General features: G+C 27.0%; 2 protein-coding genes across 3 annotated transcripts in view; both read right to left on the reverse strand.

The window, feature by feature from the left end:
* Positions 1–18,298, reverse strand: part of LOC109602925 (protein crumbs) — a 39,948-nt gene extending 21,650 nt beyond the window's left edge. For both annotated transcript variants that reach the window (XM_049965434.1, XM_020019369.2), the window contains exon 1: positions 18,133–18,298. In XM_049965434.1, coding sequence (XP_049821391.1) covers positions 18,133–18,172 — 40 coding nt within the window. In that variant the 5' untranslated portion in view covers positions 18,173–18,298. The remainder of the gene's footprint in view (positions 1–18,132) is intronic.
* LOC109602926 (sterol carrier protein 2) lies at positions 1,396–3,649 on the reverse strand. Its single transcript, XM_020019370.2, has 2 exons — positions 3,269–3,649; positions 1,396–3,201 (listed from the first exon to the last, which is right to left on the reverse strand). The coding sequence occupies exon 2, from the start codon at positions 3,180–3,182 to the stop codon at positions 1,569–1,571; it is 1,614 nt and encodes a 537-aa protein (XP_019874929.1). The 5' UTR covers positions 3,183–3,201; positions 3,269–3,649; the 3' UTR covers positions 1,396–1,568.
* Positions 18,299–19,887: the final 1,589 nt, after the last annotated feature.

Here is a 19,887-nt window from a genome sequence, read left to right on the forward strand (position 1 = left end):
CTGAAGTTTTCAAATCATTATTTCTAATATTTTCCGTCGTGTAAGAAAAATAAAATAATATAAAAATATACATATAATCTCATGAATTTATTCTGTAAGAAATCTGTAATAATGATGATGATTATTTATATTATTCCATATTGTAAGAAAAACAGAATATTATGAACTATCTGAAATTATACGTTTTTTGCAGGTTTACAAATCTTTGTCTTTATAAAAATAAAAATTTATGTGGTTTATATAAGATCTGAAATTATGGAGACTTCAATATTTTTCCAGATTATAATAAAAACTGAATAAACTTTATAATACTTAATTTTCTTAAATTTTAATAATTTTTGCCTTTGTAAAAAGTCAAAAATTATGATTTTTGATATTTTACCAATGTACTGATTTTCAAATATTAAAAAATATTTAATTTATATGTTTTTAGATATTTTTTAAGTGTTTAATAGTTGTAATTTTGGAAATTTTTATGATCAATTTTTATTGTTAATCAATTTTATACACTAATCATGACCAATAAACTGAGAGTTAAGGTAAGTTTTATTGTAAACTTACTAAAATAATATCAATAAAAGGATAAAACATATTGAAAAATTAACAAATTTACTTTAACAATGACTATAAATGAACACTTGCATATTTTAATATGTTATTTACTTTTTTATATTCTACTACTGAATCAATTATCAGTATTCAAACCAAGTACTAGTTTTAAAGGCGATTACAAGTAGCATAAAAATAAAAAATAAATAAATGCAAAAATATACAATAGATAAATAAAATTACTGAAAAAAAAAACAAATCACACAAAAAAATCGCAGATGTTATCAAACTGAATAATTTTTAAACAATTAATAGCTTAATGTTGTTATAAGTTAATTACTTATAAGTTTGACGTAAGTAACAATTGCACACATTTCTTCTCAATTAACAATTTCCAAATCAAAATATTTATAATATTATTTGACGCAATTAAAATGAAATTATTTGCATTTCAAGTGTCCCTATATATAGAATTAAGGAGTTTTTAAATTTAAGTGTTCATCTGTTCAAAACATTCCTGAATTTTTATAAAAAATTATTCAAATAAAATATTTAAACTACAATAAGATAAGATTGTAATTTGACTGGAATTCAACTAACTGTTGTATATCAAATGTTTTTTAATTTTAAAATAAAAAATATTTACTTGAACTTCGATTTTTGCATTTATAGATAATAATCATAAATATTAAAACCCTTGAACTTTTTAACTAAATTTATAAGCAAGATGTAATTGAGAAAAATACATTTGAAATAATGTTATCAGTAACAACAAAGTTCAAATTTGATAAAATTCTATTTATGTCACATTGTTTCCAATCAAAATATTAAGCAATAACTAACTCATACATACTGAAACAATTTATTGAAACCTAAAACTATGTACATACAACAATTTTATATGTAAATATAATTGTATATATAAAAAATATAAAACCTATATAATATTGAATACCACAATCTATGCCCTTAAATATATAAAAAACAAATAACAAGTAAGAAATACGATGAAGTAGTCTTTAGAGTTTAGAACGTAAGTCCGCAATTTTCTTAGAAGCGGTACGTTGCAAATCGGTGAGTTTCATTGCCAGACCCATGTTTCCTTGAATCTTAACTTTCCCTTGGAAAAACGCTTTCTGCGGATTAATTTTTCCGGTAATCAGCTCGACAACATCCTCATCTTTAACAATAAAAGTAACGTCAGGTTTGAGTTTCGAGTTGAATTCGACTGAACCTTTGCCAGTTTTGGCGTTTATCACCCAGTAACCCTCGTCGCCGTTTTTCTTTGTTACTTTAAAGCCGTAGATGCCCCTGTGCTTTTCGATTAAATTGTCTTGGTCTTCTTGCATGGCTTGTTCTAGGATTTTAAGGTAGGGGGTGACGATGAAGCCTTCCTCGCTGGTGGCTTGTTTGGTTTTTCTTACAGCTACGTTCTTGTTTTGGTACTGGGGGAAGCCGTGCTGGTACAGGGCCACGACGACGGCCCCGCCCAACCCGATGTTGTGTTGCAGTGCTAGTTTAACACCGGGTACCTGTCTGGCTCCAGCCTGGCCTCTCAGCTGCCAACATAACTCAGCACATTGGGCCAGGCCTGTGGCACCCAGGGGGTGCCCTTTGGAAATGAGCCCTCCACTGGGGTTCACCACGTACTTGCCCCCGTAAGTGTTGTCGCCTTTGTCGATGAACTCGCCCGCCTTTCCCGGGGGACATAGTCCTAGGGCTTCGTACGTTATTAACTCGTTGGCTGAGAAGCAGTCGTGCAGCTCCACCACTTGCACGTCACTCGGGTTCTTGTTGGCCTTGCGGAAGAGCTTGTCCGCCGCAGCTTTGGTCATGTCGTAACCCACCAGTTTCATGCAGCTGTCACCGAAAGTGGTGGGTGTGTCCGTCGTCATTTCCATGCCCAGGATTTCGATGGCCTGGCTTTCCAAGCCGTGACTTCTCACGAAGTTTTCTGAGACTACGATGGCTGCAGCGGCCCCGTCGCTAGTGGGGCAACACTGTAGTTTGGTCAGGGGCCCAAACACTGCGGGGGAGTTCATGATTTGCTGCAACGTGTACTCATCCCTGAACTGGGAGTAGGGGTTGTTAACTGAGTGCTTGTGGTTTTTGTAGGCGATTTTGGCGAAGTGCTCCGGCTTGGTGCCGTATTTTTTCATGTGCTCCAAGCCAGCATTACCAAACATCTGTGCTGTCATCGGTGACTCAGTTATGCCAGCCAGTTCAACCATAACTTCAACATGCTTCTCCATGGGGTTAGCTCTGTCCATGAACTTGGAGGTCAGGCTGCCCCGCTCCATTTTCTCAAAGCCAACAGCCAAAGCACAGTTCACCTTACCTGACTCAACCATTTCTTTGGCCAACATCAGGGCACTGGAGCCAGTCGAGCAGTTGTTGTTGACGTTGAAGATGGGTATTCCGGTCATTCCGACCTCGTAGATGGCCCGCTGGCCCGAGGTGGAGTCCCCGTACACGTAGCCAGCGGCGGCCATCTCCACCTCGCTGATTTTAACGCCCGAGTCTTGCAGGGCTTTGGTTATGGCCTCCTTGGCGAAGTCGGGGTAGTCGCCGTCCGCCTTGCCCGGCTTCTCGAACTTGGTCATACCGACACCAACAACGAATACACGTCCCATTTTCGATGGTTTTTAAAGACTAAAAGTGAACGTACGAAGTGTGTTAACTAAGCAAATGGCGAGACTAAATCTGTCAGTTTTGTTACCTTCTTTCGTTAAAAACACGGCGATAACAATAATCGCTGAATAACGTAACGGGGCGATAATTCACAATGAAGTGTTTAGGACTTTGACTTGTTGACTTCGGTCGGCTGTTCGAGTATGAGCAAACGAGTTTGACGATTTCCCTTACCAGTGGTACCCAATTTTAATTACCGTAAACTTGTTTTCACGTCGTACAAATTGTTCACGACACAAACAACATTAACAACGACACAAACTATTAACGCAGTCATGTAATAATGTTTATTTAATTAACTGATAGGGCCAAATATGTCGATTGTGGGCCACAAGTTTTGGGGCCAATTTTTAATACCACTGAAAGTAGAGAAAACTCCATTCGCTATTAGGAAGCAATGAACCGTAATTATAGTTGCATTGTTGATACATGTGTAAGAAAAAACAAACTGATATTATTTATTTTGTTAGAATATATCTTTATTTTCCTTTTTTGTTTACCATTTTGTCTACATAATTTCTTCTTTACCGACAAGTTACTCCCTTTAAACTACAAATTTGTGCGACTCAAAACAAAATTATAATTATAACAATATGATATATAAAAAAGTTAATTAAAATAACATTAGCTAAGACTATTCAATTAATTATTTAATCACAATAATAAAAATGCTATACTAACATTTACGTTACAGAGATCTGTAACCTTGAAACTTTTCAACCATTACACAGTTCTATAGTTATATTGTTCGTGCACCACTAGATGGCAGTCTAATGATAGCAGAAAATGATCATATACGAGGGTTAAGCACTATTATTAACATTTTTCTAATTTTAAAAAAAGGCTTATTTATATATTATAATTAATAATAGTTAATGATTATTTAATACATAAAAAGAAGTTGTCAAAATATTACAGGTTTACCTAAAAAAATTAATTAATAGATTTTGATTATTTGTTCATACATAAATTAATTTTCATTTTATAATAAAAAAGTTAAAACTGAATTCATTATATGAAATAGTACATAATTTAGTTCCCCCTTTGTTTAAAACATTATTTTCTGTTAGGTTAGGTCAGGTTAAGTTAGGTTAGGTGAGGTTAAGTTAGGTTAAGTTAGAGTAGGTTAGGTTAAGTTTGGAGATTTTTGGAAATGTTTCAGAATATCTACACTCTTATAAGCCCAAAATTTATGTTTATGACGACATGTCCTCCTTTATTTAAGATAATATTTTGGATTATTTCTTTATAAATGAATTAAATTCCATTTTATATCAATTAATTATGTGAAGAAATATATAATCTATGTTTAAAAAGATAAAAACTATTGAAAATCTAATTTATTCAGGCGAGAAATAAAAATTTAGTGTAAAATCTAGACAAATGTTTCAATTATTGTAATAAACGTTATAACGGTTACTTTAATTTTACAACCAAAGTAACACCATAAAAAACACTGAATTAAGTCCATTATTCACGTCTCTAGAATATGCATCGTTTCCTCTAACTACCGCAAAACAACGAACAGGAAAAAAGAGAGAAAGAGAAACTTAATTAAGCCAAAACAAAAAAAAAAACAAGAATAATCACTCCGCGAATCCTCCGATTCAGACGTTCACAGTTCACCGATCGACTAGAATCAAATTTCCGCATGAAACCCGTGTTTTTCGTCCGACAACCTGTTTTACGTGATCTAACAGTATTTGTGTGTTTTCGGGCAGGATTGCCCAACCGTCTTGAAAGGCCGGTGACTAACGTTAACGTTCGGAATCGCCGGACAGCTCGCGGCTAATGTGAGTGGGTTTCCAGTTCTTAATCGGGCCCCGGGGCTGTTCGTACGTAGTAGTATTGAATTCCAAGACCGATTTTGAAATACGCTCCCACTTATTTATGCTGCTGGCTTTGGTTGATGCTGTGACTGTGTAGGGTAGTTCCGTACCAATTGCGGATCAAATATTCTAATAATTTGTATGTCTTTGTTTGTATCTTTTTTAGGTTAGATTAGGTTAGTTTTTGGGAGAGTTTAAGAATGTCCTCACTTTAATTGATCAAAATTTATGTAAGATATGATACGAAATTGTATCAACAATTTCAAATAATCGACTTTTATATTCAGTGCATGTCCCCTGTGTTTAAGACACCATTTTTGTTAGGTTAAGTTAGGTTAGCTTAGTTTTTTGGGGGAGATTAAGGATGTCTACACTTTTTTTGCCCAAAATTTGATGTTTACGACGAAATATATGGAAGATTTGATACGAAATTGAAGCAACAAATTGAAATAATCGATTTTCCTATTATATACATGTCCGGCTTTGTTTATGACACCATTTTTAGTTAGGTTAAGTTAGGTTAGCTTAGTTTTTGAGTGAGATTGAGAATGTCTACACTTTTATTGAACTAAATTTAATGTTTACGATGAAATATATGGAAGATTTGATACGAAATTGAAGCAACAATTTCAAATAATCGATTTTCCTATTATGTACACGTCCGACTTTGTTTATGACACTATTTTTTGTTAGGTTAAGTTAGGTTAGCTTAGTTTTTAGGAGAGACTGAGAATGTCCACACTTTTATTGCCCAAAATTTAATGTTTACGATGAAATATAGGGAAGATTTGATACGAAATTGAAGCAACAATTTCAAATAATCGATTTTCCTATTATGTACATGTCCGACTTTGTTTATGACACCATTTTTGGGTAGGTTAAATTAGGTTAGCTTAGTTTTTGGGAGATATTGAGAACGTCTACACTTTTATTGCCCTAAATTTAATGTTTACGACGAAATATATGGAAGATTTGATACGAAATTGAAGCAACAATTTCAAATAATCGATTTTCCTATTATGTACATGTCTGACTTTGTTTATGACACTATTTTTTGTTAGGTTAAGTTAGGTTAGCTTAGTTTTTGGAAGAGATTGAGAATGTCCACACTTTTATTGCCCAAAATTTAATGTTTACGACGAAATATATGGAAGATTTGATACGAAACTGAAGCAACAATTTCAAATAATCCATTTTTCTATTATATATAAATTTCAAATAATCAATTAATCCATTATGTGGATTATTTTGACTCAAATAATGCCCTCTCAAAATATATATGTAGATCTAAACATATGTACATATTTTATTTATTCCTGCCCATTCAATGCTTTCATTTCAAGGGCAATAACCATGTAAACCAGTGTAATAACTTCCGACTAAAATGACAATTTCCATAGTCACTGAACTGTCCAATTTCGACTTGAGCAGTACCAAGAAACAACACACAGCCAAGGAAACAAATAATTTGAGGCACTGTAACAAAAGAAGACTGAAGCAAAAAGGGAAACGACAATTATATCAAAAGATACAGCCACGAACTGTTAAATGGAACAAGAATTTCATAAACGTGCATAAATTTTCAATGGGTGGATTAAATTTTTATGTAACTTTCTAGGATTTGCAAATGCATCATTTTTAACAACGTTATTAACAAAGTACGTGCTAAAAATACAGTGGGCGATTTCAAGGTGGCATATACAAGTATGTCAATATAAAAAAAATATTATTTACAACGAAAACTTGTTAGATTATCAATTTGTGTCCGTGAATATTGTCGAGTGGTTACAACGAAAGGCTCTCACGTACGTGTACCTCCAGTTAGTCATTGTCTGACAAGAATAATACATAGATAAGTGTATTAATTAAAATTTGCATTTTCTCTTTTATGACGCCCTGCCATAATAAAAACAAAATTTTTTATTGAATTATAGAACCGTTGGCGGATTATATGTTAATAAATAAATAAATTGCACTTTTTAGTATGTTACCACACATATTTTGTTTATTTTCAACAGCCTATTTCCGCTGACTTTTGCATGGATTAAAAATAACAAAGTTATGCAACTCATTTTCCTACTTCTTTTATGTTTACCTTTTTGAGGTGCTAAATTATTCACACCAATTAATTAATAATTTTGGTCAGTTTGAGTTGCTGCATTTCTATTTTAAGGTAATTGTTGTTTTAATTTTAATTTCAATTAAAATTTAATGGTAAATTGTGCATTCAAGCAATAAAACACTTTCATGCAAATTAATTAAATTAAACTGTGTTAACTCTCTGTCTAACAACGTTTTTGTTAAGATGGCAAAGGAAAGGTTCTGTGGGGAACAATCTACAACGTCCTCCTAAAATATGCTTACAAGAAAAATGTGTGGAGAAACATATAAAACAAAAAACTTGATTAATTAATCAATTAATTAATAGAAAAGACGAAAAAGGTTGAATACAGAAAGAAGAAAATGGGAATTAAATTAAAGTTTCAAATTCAACTCTTCCCTTAAAAAAAATTAAAGAAATAAAGTTAATATTCATTCGAGGAACTAAAAACTGAATAAAGGAAGAAAAATGTGTCTGTAAAATAAATTGACAACAATTCTGATTTTCTTTTATTGTTTTCGACTTTATATAATTACTAAATAATGTTAATATTAATGAAAATAATAAAATTTGACTAAAAATGTAAGAAAATATTATTTATTTAAAAGAAAAATTGACCAGAACCCATTTTATGTAATGGGTAAAAATTAATTCAAGTATCAAATTCAACTCTTCCCTTAAAAAAATTAAAGAAATAGAATTAATATTTATTCAACAAACTAAAAACTGAATAAACGAAGAAAAAATGTGTCTGTAAAATAAATTGTCAAGAATTCTGATTTTCTTTTATTGTTTTCGACTTTATATAATTATTAAATAATGTTAATATTAATGAAAATAATAAAATTTGCCTAAAAATGTAAGAAAACATTATTTATTTAAAGGAAAAATTGACCAGAACCCATTTTATGTAATGGATAAAAATTAATTCAAGTTTTAAATTTAACTCTTCCCTAAAAAAAATAAAGAAATAGAATTAATATTTATTCAAGAAACTAAAAACTGAATAAAGGAAGAAAAAATGTGTCTGTAAAATAAATTCCCAACAATTCTGATTTTCTTTTATTGTTTTCGACTTTATATAATGATTAAATAATGTTAATATTAACGAAAATTATAAAATTTGTCTAAAAATGTAGGAAAATATTATTTATTTAAAAGAAAAATTGACCAGAACCCATTTTATGTAATAGATAAAAATTAATTCAAGTTTCAAATTCAAATTTTCCCTTAAAAAAATTAAAGAAATAAAATTAATATTTATTCAAGGAATTGAAAACTGAATAAAGGAAGAAAAAATGTGTCTGTAAAATAAATTGCCAACAATTCTGATTCTCTTTTATTGTTTTCGACTTTATATAATTATTAAATAATGTTAATATTAATGAAAATAATAAAATTTGCCTAAAAATGTAAGAAAACATTATTTATTTAAGAGAAAAATTGACCAGAACCCATTTTATGTAATGGGTAAAAATTAATTCAAGTTTCAAATTCCAACTCTTCCCTTACAAAAATTAAAGAAATAAAATTAATATTTATTCAAGCGACTAAAAACTGAAAAAACGCCATTTTTTAAAATAAATTGACAACAATTCTGATTTAATTTTATTGTTTTCTACTAAAATACTGTGATTTTAAACAGTTGTTTAATAATATAAGTACAATGTTGATAAAAATCTTGAAATGTGACAGAAAATATGAAAATTTTCATAAAATTTATTGTATATTCCATAAAAACTCACATCTAGTTAATAAAAGGCTTTAAAAATTGTTTATACATTAAAAAAAATTTATAATTTAAGAAAATTCATTTAATTTATTGATATAAATAATATATAATCAAAAATTCCTGTGAGATTTTTATATGCAGTAATAAATCAATCAAATTCAATATTCACGCTCCACTTTCGAGTAATTTTCAACCTAAAGCATTTTAAAGATATCAATTTTTAACGCCACAGCCAATTGATCACGAACTATCATCGCGTATTTAACCGGCCGTTAACTTAACCGCATCAATCGAAACGGAATTGTGTTTATTGTAAACTATTTTTATTTTTTCAACTACACTTCAGTGATTGCGAATACTATTAAAACGGAATTTTGCCATTTTATTAATATTTAATTCGTGTTTTTGTGGCCTTTTATCGGCAGTAATTAATTGGCTTATTAAACGGCCTTTCAACAAAAAGCCACTATATCAGATTACGTTATTGAACTAATAAATATTTACGCAGATAAAAGGACAATAAAAAAATTATCACTACAACTAACTGAACTTATATATTTTATAGTTTTTCTTCGAATCAAATTCATGTTTTATGTATTAGAATATACACGTCTTAAATTAGAATGAATCATACTCATTTATAATTATAATAATAATAATAATAAAATATAAAAATAAATATACATTTGTTCAGTAACGTGTACAGAAAAATTAACGAATAGTTATAAAGAAACACTAAATTTAATTAGTTTTTTACCATTAAAACAACGTTAATTACTGATTAGTTGTAAAATTTCCTTGATAATAACGTTGTGTGATTCCATCTGCTTATACAATTATTGAAATGAATAAAGTAATTAGGAATAGTAATTAACTTTAGGTGAGTTTATTAGTTTACTTAGGGACATGTGTTTGATTAAGTAATAAGTAAAAAGTGATTGTTCCTATAAATATTTATTTAATTTATCTTTTATCAATATATTAAATATATGTATAGGAAATTCCACAACAAATCAGACACAAATTTTTACAATTTAAATTTTCAGTTGTTTTTGTCATAATTAATTTTGATTATCCCACAATCTAATCAATAATATAAATAAAGGAACAGAAGATTGTCTACATATTTAAAAAGTTTATACTGAAAATTGGAAAGTAAGAAACAGTTTTAATCTTTTTATTAATTATTAAAAAGCAAATTACAATTTTTGTCTCTTTAAAATTAATGAAAAATGGATTAAATTAATTTTAAAATATTAAATAAAAAATTAAAATTGTAAAAAACACTTGAAGTTTAAGAGTTTTAATATTTTATTCTCTTAGAAAAATATGTTGAAACTAAAATTAAAAAGAATCTTTTAATATTAAAGGTAATTGGTTTATACTGAATATTGAAAAGTAAAAAGCAGTTCTAATCTTTTTATTAATATTAAAGCAAATTACAATTTTTTTCCGTTTAAAATTAATGAAAAATGGATTAAATTAATTAAAAAATATTGAATAAAAAATTAAAATTGTAAAAAATACTTAAAGTTTAAGAGTTTTAATATTTTATTCTTTTAGAAAAATATGTTGAAACTAAAATTAAAAGGAATCTTCTAATATTAAAGCTAATTGGAAAAAGTAAATGTTTTGTAAAGAACATAATACAATTTAAAATTTACCATTTAATATCCAGAACTATCAAAATGATTTATTTATATTAATTGTTAAATTATTTGTCGTAAAATTTACATTTTTTCGAGGCCAATGAATTTATAAGGAAGATAATTGGAAAAGATTTTAAAATTCTATTTTATATTAATTTTTATGTTATTTTTCATATTGGTTTATGAAATAATTTTTGTTATTTTTCATAAAACAAATCAAGAATTATTTAAACATCTGGAAAAATATTTGTTTTATAAAGAAAATTATTAGAAAAAGTTTTAGAATTCTCCATGAAACATCCAGAACTCCAAAAATGATTTATTTATATTAATTTTTAAGTAATTCACAGTAAAATTTACATTTTTTCGAGGCCAATGAATATTTTTTTAAACATCAGGAAAAGTATTTGATTTATAAAGAAAGATAATTGCAAAAAATTTTAGACTTTTCCATTAGATATCCAAATTTCCAAAGATGACTTATTTATATTAATTTTTATGTTACTTTTCATAAAACAAATCAAGATTTATTTAAACATCGGAAAAATATTTGTTTTGTAGAGAAAATTATTAGAAAAAGTATTAGAATTCTCCACGAGATATCCAAAACTCCATTAATGATTTATTTATATTAATTTTTAAGTAATTCACAGTAAAATATACATTTTTTTGAGATCAATAAATATTTTTTTAAACATCAGGAAATGTATTTGATTTATACAGAAGATAATTGGAAAAGATTTTAGAATTCTCCATTAGATATCCAAAATTTCAAAGATGACTTATTTATATCAATTTTTATGTTATTTTTCATAAAACAAATCAAGAATTATTTATACATCTGGAAAAATATTTGTTTTATAAAGAAAAATATTAGAAAAAGTTTTAGAATTCTCCATTAGATATCCAGAACTCTAAAAATGATTTATTTATATTAATTTTTAAGTAATTCACAGTAAAATTTACAGTTTTTCGATGCCAATGCATATATTTTTTAAACATCAGGAAAAGTATTTGATTTATAAAGAAGACAGTTGGAAAAAATTATAGAATTCTCCATTAGGTATCCAAGATTCCAAAGATGACTTATTTATATTAATTTTTATGTTACTTTTCATAAAACAAATCAAGATTTATATAAACATCTGGAAAAATATTTGTTTTATAAAGAAAATTATTAGAAAAAGTTTTAGAATTCTCCACGAGATATCCAAAACTCCATTAATGATTTATTTATATTAATTTTTAAGTAATTCACAGTAATATATACATTTTTTTGAGATCAATAAATATTTTTTTAAACATCAGGAAAAGTATTTGATTTATAAAGAAAGATAATTGGAAAAGATTTTAGAATTCTCCATTAGATATCCAAAATTTCAAAGATGACTTATTTATATCAATTTTTATGTTACTTTTCATAAAACAAATCAAGATTTATTTAAACATCGGAAAAATATTTGTTTTGTAAAGAAAATTATTAGAACAAGTTTTAGAATTCTCCATTAGACATCCAGAACCCCAAAGATGATTTATTTATATTAATTTTTAAGTTATTCAGAGTAAAAATTCCATTTTTTCGAGGTCAATTAATATTTTTTAAACATCAGGAATAATATTTGTTTGATAAAGAAGGTAATTGGAAAAAAATTTTAGAAATCTCCATTACAGAACCAGAATTTAAATGGTATTAATTTTTATATTATATTTCAGAAAATAAATATTTTTGTTTTTTATTTAATTGAATTAATAGATATTCTTTTTATTAATATTAAAGCAAATTATTTCTTCCATATCCACATTGGTAAAAAATAAGATAAGTTTAAAAATTGTGGTTCTCCCACAATTGAATCAAAATTATAAATTAAAGGAAGAAAAGAATAGATTTTTCTTATAATTTCTTTCATTTCGTGTTAGTCCTACATTCCAGAAATAGACCAGAAACACATCGTGATGGTTTAACGCCTAATAGTTTTGTCGTGTTGATGGAAGTGTGTGCACTTGTCCGTGGTCGATTTCCCAAACTGAAAATTCCCATGGTTGTAAACACACGGGTCAGAACATGACCCGCAACCGACGCCGCATGGGTCGGTTCCCGTTTGGTGACAAGTGACACAACCCAGACGCAGACACCTCGTCAAAAATGCGTTTATCCTTGGCTTCGGTACACGGCTTCGTCATTAATGGCAGCTTAGCGCTGTCTGAGCTGAGACTTGTACGAGAGGCTCTCTTGATACTTAAGTGGTCGCATTGTTCCTCAGCTAATGGTATACGGTTTCCCCGGCTTTAATTGTTCGTTGCCGGTGTTTTTGCATATTTCTTCACATGGGGTGTGGTGAATTGTTGAGACGTTTGGAGAGACACGTCGAGACAATATTGACACATAAATATTTATGGTGTGGCACTAGACAAATGTGCAATTTACAGACTTTATTTAATTTATAAGATTTTAAATCACTTTTCTTAGATGTTTATACTGAATATTGAATGGACATCTATTGGAGAATTCTAAATTCTTTTCATCACCCTTACCACTCTTCCTAATGTTAAACAAAGTCCAAAGTCTTTTCAGATTATCTTCTTTATAAATCAAATACTTTTCTTGATGTTTATAAAAATATTCATTGGATTCGAAAAAATGTAAATTTAACTGTGAATTACTTAAAAATTAATATAAATAAATCATCTTTGGAGTTCTGGATATCTAATGGAGGATTCTAAAACTTTTTCTAATAATTTTCTCTATAAAACAAATATTTTTCCAGATGTTTAAATAATTCTTGATTTGTTTTATGAAAAATAACATAAAAATTGATATAAATAAGTCATCTTTGAAATTTTGGATATCTAATGGAGAATTCTAAAATCTTTTCCAATTATCTTCTGTATAAATCAGATACTTTTCCTGATGTTTAAAAAAATATTTATTGATCTCAAAAAAATGTATATATTACTGTGAATTACTTAAAAATTAATATATATAAATCATTATTGCAGTTTTGGATATCTCGTGGAGAATTCCAATACTTTTTCTAATAATTTTCTCTATGAAACAAACATTTTTCCAGATGTTTATATAATTCTTGATTTGTTTTATGAAAAATGACATAAAAATTAATGTAAATAAGTCATCTTTGGAATTTTGGATATCTAATGGAAAAGTCAAAAATCTTTTCCAATTATCTTCTTTATAAATCAAATACTTTTCCTGATGTTTAAAAAATATTCATTGGCCTCGAAAAAATGTAAAATTTACTGTGAATTACTTAATAATTAATATAAATTAATCATTTTTGGAGTTCTGGATACTTCATGGAGAATTCTAAAACTTTTCTTAGTAATTTTCTTTATAAAACAAATATTTTCCAGATGTTTAAATAATTCTTGATTTGTTTTATGAAAAATAACATAAAAACTGATAAAAATAAGTCCTCTTTGAAATTTTGGATATCTAATGGAGAATTCTAAAATCTTTTCCAATTATCTTCTGTATAAATCAGATACTTTTCCTGATGTTTAAAAAATATTTATTGATCTCAAAAAAATGTATATATTACTGTGAATTACTTAAAAATTAATATATATAAATCATTATTGGAGTTTTGGATATCTCGTGGAGAATTCCAATACTTTTTCTAATAATTTTCTCTATGAAACAAATATTTTTCCAGATGTTTATATAATTCTTGATTTGTTTTATGAAAAATGACATAAAAATTAATGTAAATAAGTCATCTTTGGAATTTTGGATATATAATGGAAAAGTCAAAAATCTTTTCCAATTATCTTCTTTATAAATCAAATACTTTTCCTGATGTTTAAAAAATATTCATTGGCCTCGAAAAAATGTAAAATTTACTGTGAATTACTTAATAATTAATATAAATTAATCATTTTTGGAGTTCTGGATACTTCATGGAGATTTCTAAAACTTTTCTTAGTAATTTTCTTTATAAAACAAATATTTTCCAGATGTTTAAATAATTCTTGATTTGTTTTATGAAAAATAACATAAAAATTGATAAAAATAAGTCATCTTTGGAATTTTGGATATCTAATGGAGAAGTCTAAAATCTTTTCCAATTATCTTCTTTATAAATCAAATACTTTTCCTGATGTTTAAAAAAATATTCATTGGCCCCGAAAAAATGTAAATTTTACTGTGAATTACTTAAAATTAATATAAATAAATCATTAATGGAGTTTTGGATATCTCGTGGAGAATTCTAATACTTTTTCTAATAATTTTCTCTATAAAACAAATATTTTCCAGATGTTTAAATAATTCTTGATTTGATTTATGAAAAATTACATAAAAATTGATATAAATAAGTCCTCTTTGAAATTTTGGATATCTAATGGAGAATTCTAAAATCTTTTCCAATTATCTTCTGTATAAATCAGATACTTTTCCTGATGTTTAAAAAAATATTTATTGATCTCAAAAAAATGTATATATTACTGTGAATTACTTAAAAATTAATATATATAAATCATTATTGGAGTTTTGGATATCTCGTGGAGAATTCCAATACTTTTTCTAATAATTTTCTCTATGAAACAAATATTTTTCCAGATGTTTATATAATTCTTGATTTGTTTTATGAAAAATGACAAAAATTAATGTAAATAAGTCATCTTTGGAATTTTGGATATATAATGGAAAATTCTAAAATCTTTTCCAATTTTCTTCTTTATACATCAAATACTTTTCCTGATGTTTAAAAAAATATTCATTGGTCTCGAAAAAATGTATATTTTACTGTAAATTACTTAAAAATTAATATAAACAAATTATTAATGGAGTTCTAGATATCTCATGGAGAATTCTAAAACTTTTCTTAATAATTTTCTTTATAAAACAAATATTTTTCCAGATGTTTAAATAATTCTTGATTTGTTTTCTGAAAAGTAACATAAATATTAATATAAATAAGTCATCTTTGGAACTTTGGATATTTAATGGAGAATTCTAAAATCTTTTCCAATTATCTTCTGTATAAATCAAATACTTTTCCTGATGTTTAAAAAAATATTTATTGGCCTCAAAAAATATATACTTTACCGTGAATTACTTAAAAATTAATATAAATAAATCATTTTTGGAGTTCTGGATATCTCATGGAGAATTCTAAAACTTTTCTTAATAATTTTCTTTATAAAACAAATATTTTTCCAGATTTTTAAATAATTCTTGATTTGTTTTGTGAAAAGTAACATAAATATTAATATAAATAAATCATTTTTGGAACTTTGGATATTTAATGGAGAATTCTAAAATCTTTTCCAATTATCTTCTGTATAAATCAAATACTTTTCCTGATGTTTAAAAAAATATTTATTGACCTCAAAAAATATATATTTTACCGTGAATTACTTAAAAATTAATATAAATAAATCATTTTTGGAGTTCTGGATATCTCGTGGAGAATTCTAAAACTTTTTCTAATAATTTTCTCTATAAAACAAATATTTTCCAGATGTTTAATAATTCTTGATTTGTTTTATGAAAAATAACATAATAATTAATATAGATAAGCCACCTTTGGAATTTTGTAATCTAATGGAGAATTCTAAAATCTTTTCCAATTATCTTCTGTGTAAATCAAATACTTTTCCTGATGTTTTAAAAAATATTCATTTGCCTCGAAAAAATGTATATTTTACTGCGAATTACTTAAAAATTAATATAAATAAATCATTTTTGGAGTTCTGGATGTTTCATGGAGAATTCTAAAACTTTTTGTTGTTTAAATATTGTTTGATTTGTTTTATGAAAAATAACATAAAAATTAATATAAATAAGTCATCTTTGGAATTTTGGATATTTAATGGAGAATTCTAAAATCTTTTCCAATTGCATTTTCCTTCTTCTTACTATTCTTTTGGCTATAAAACTAATATAATACATTTCTTGATGTAAAAAAATATTGATATATGATAAAATTGTTAATTAATGAAACCTTTTAATATTATTTATATAAAAATACATTAATATATGTTTATTATAAAAAAGAAACGTAAAGCTTCCTTACTAATTATGTGCTAATAAATATAAATTTTGTTTCATGCATGTGACCATTATGTCATAATTTTATTGTTTTTTGTTACAACAATAGTCAGGGCACTAATTCTTCAACTGTGACCTTTAATTTCCGTGCTGATAAGAACTTAATTTTAATAAATGTCTAAGCAAAAAATATTTATTTATAGAATTGAACGGGTAATTCGTAATACCTGCCTTGGGGAGTCGATGGTGACTCACAGAAATCAGTAGCAGACATTTACCTGGAAGATTCACCACGTTATTCGTTCCAGGAAGTGAGGTCGCTTAAAAGGATATCCACCAGTTACACAAAAAGAATTTAAAATTGCTCATTTCTAGCCGGCAATCGAATTATACAATGCCATAAAACTGTAACGTAGAAATTTCACTGGCTGTGCATCCGAGGAGGGAATGCCGAATTAATTTGAGGCTGAACGGCGACGTTTTTAGTATTCTCTGTGTGTTGTTGAATAAGTTTCGTTTTCAGCTAGCAATTTTTATTGATCTAAGACGAGACTTTCCCAGTCCGAAAGGATGTGCATTTGAAATGCACAGTGTGATGAATATCAGGCACGTAAACTAGTAATAAACCGAGAGGAATTACTACAATCACCCTTTAACACACAAAGGGGGATTTTAAAATTATAATTTAACATACAGGTATAAATCCATTTTAGGAATAAATTACATTTCTTTGTCCATGAACTAATTAGATTGGTTATTTTTACAATCAATTTCGTTTCCAGGAAGTTATAGGGATACTTTTAAATTGCTTTATTCGTAACAATTCAATGGGGATTAAACGTTACATAAAATTGACACTTTCCAGGATTCTTGCATCGATAATTACTTACGTAAAAACATCATGATTCAATTAAAATAACTTTGCTAATTTATCAGGACCAGTTTTGTTTGTCGAACCAATTGTTAATGGTTGAAATAGATGACTTCTATTCATAGACAAATACTTTTAACAATACAACTTGATTGTGTATTGTGTATATTTTTAAATTCTCATTGTTTGTTCCAGATTAATATAAAAAATTCTAGACTAGAGATGAATAATATTAACAGAATTTATTTAAAAATGTTTTTTAAAACGATAATTATTTGATATCACATGTGTGTGATTCAATATTAACATGTGGTGTCCAGTAACATTTGCCTAACGAGTTAAATAAATACATTTTAAATGAATATAAACTAGGTAATCAATAACTGTTATTTTTATTAGTAAAAACCCGGCTAATTATGTCGAAACTAATGAAGTGATAAGTTTATTAATTAAATTTAACGTAGTTTGTTAATTTGTGTCGGCAAATTGAGCATTTTTTATTGATAATTAACAACAAAAGAGAAAACGTATTAAACTAAAAGTTGTACCAAATAAATATTTTTTAAAACTATTGTAGTACTAAATACAAGCAACCCATATTAAATTAATGTGCGTGGGTGTTGATTTTTACTACTCACTAAACGTAAAGAGTCAAACAAAATTAATTAAGAACACAAGGCAGTTGTGTGTGTGTTATTACCTGTATATACAATAGTCAGTCTCCACGTAATTCCCTCCATTTTTTGTTTAAACAATCGTCTTAATGTCTCGGCTACTTTAGATTTACGGGTGTTAGCATGGTTTTCCTAGGCACGCACACAAAACATTTTCACTAGAACAAAAACAAACGGAAAACACTGCGCTACCGCCACAACCCACCTGCACAAACTGTCACCTGCAACTGTCAACAAGTGCAGTTCAGTGTGGCCATTCAGCAAACCGGGTTTTTCGGGTCTAAGACGATTTTGGAGTGTTCGTTTTCGTTCATCACGTTCGGTTTCCGAATCGAAACGCGACTGCCGTGGATACGCATGCTGTTTTTAGTATCAGTTTTTTCCAATTTTATATTTACCTGCAAAGCGTTTTAAATAAGATTTGCGGTCGGCATTAATTGACGACCTTGCATTATTTAGAATAAAATTTTGGAGTCGGTGTGAATATAGTACACCTTTGTTTCAATATAATTATGAAATTAATAATATAACTACAATTATAAAATAAACAATGATAATAATGTAATAAACAATCAATATTTATTTATGGTTAATTTAATTGTAAAAATATATTATATAATTATTAAAATAATCTTATACAATAAAATAATTCTGAGGGAAATACTATGATTTTCATTTCAAACACAAATGTGTTAATTAACTACCCGTTTTGTTAATATTAATATTGTTCACCGTACAAATTGTTCATTAAATTCTAAATTATTTAATACAAATATATATTTAATATAACTATTAAAAATAATTATATAGTAGGAACATTATTGCAGATATCGTATTATTCGGTTTTAGGACTATAAAAAAGGACAAACATTTATTTTATATCTAAAGTGTGGAAAATAATATTCATTATAAAATTACTGATAAATCTTCAACATTGGTTCTTTTTAGAATAAATTTGGTATAGATTTTATTAATTCCACAGCACGACTCGTTCAATAATAATCATAATAACAATTTAGTTCAGATTAATGAAAACCAAAAGCGAAATTTTCTTTTATATTTGAAGAACTTCAAATTATTTACTGAATTATTAAGTTTGTTTAATTGAACTGATTTCAAATGTTAATATTAAAAAAATATGTTGATTAAAAATAAATGTTGTATTTAATTTAAATATTAAACGAAAACTTTAAATTAATTAGAACCATACAATATAATTAAATATAATTATTTGACTTTTTTAATAAAGAATCATTTTACAACTTGAAATAATTTACTTTTATTATAGTGGAAATGGAATACATAAAGATAAAATTATAATATTTATAATATTTTACTTTACTGATGGAATATTCTCCGTATAGTCCTTAATTTAGCAAGCTTTTAAACACTTGTTTTGAAAGTACTAGATGGCAAAGTGCTTTGAAAATTGGTTCACATAAAAAAATTGTGTCAGTCTTCATGGAGAATATTTTGAAAAACAAGAAACAATTAAATTTTGTTCATATACGTGTATCTCGAAACTGATCCAACCAAATGTATCTTCTGGCAGTCTTAACTATCATATTTGTCCAATAATTTAACAGTATTTGTACTTTGTTTGATATATTTGTAATATAAATATTCCGAATACTACATTTGTGTACAAACTTATAATAAATATTTAATTTTACATTTGTTGTGTTACTTAGGTCTAAGATAGTTTTATTATTAAATTAAATATCATGTAAAACTTAGTTTTAATCCTAATATTAAGGTACCTTAATTACCTTAAAGTTTTA

This window comes from Aethina tumida, chromosome 3, assembly GCF_024364675.1.
Source record: "Aethina tumida isolate Nest 87 chromosome 3, icAetTumi1.1, whole genome shotgun sequence".
In the NCBI taxonomy this organism is placed as follows: domain Eukaryota; kingdom Metazoa; phylum Arthropoda; class Insecta; order Coleoptera; family Nitidulidae; genus Aethina; species Aethina tumida.

Bases quoted from the DNA above. Each gene is read 5' to 3' on its own strand.
- LOC109602926 (XM_020019370.2), bottom strand. From the start codon at position 3,182: ATGGGACGTGTATTCGTTGTTGGTGTCGGTATGACCAAGTTCGAGAAG.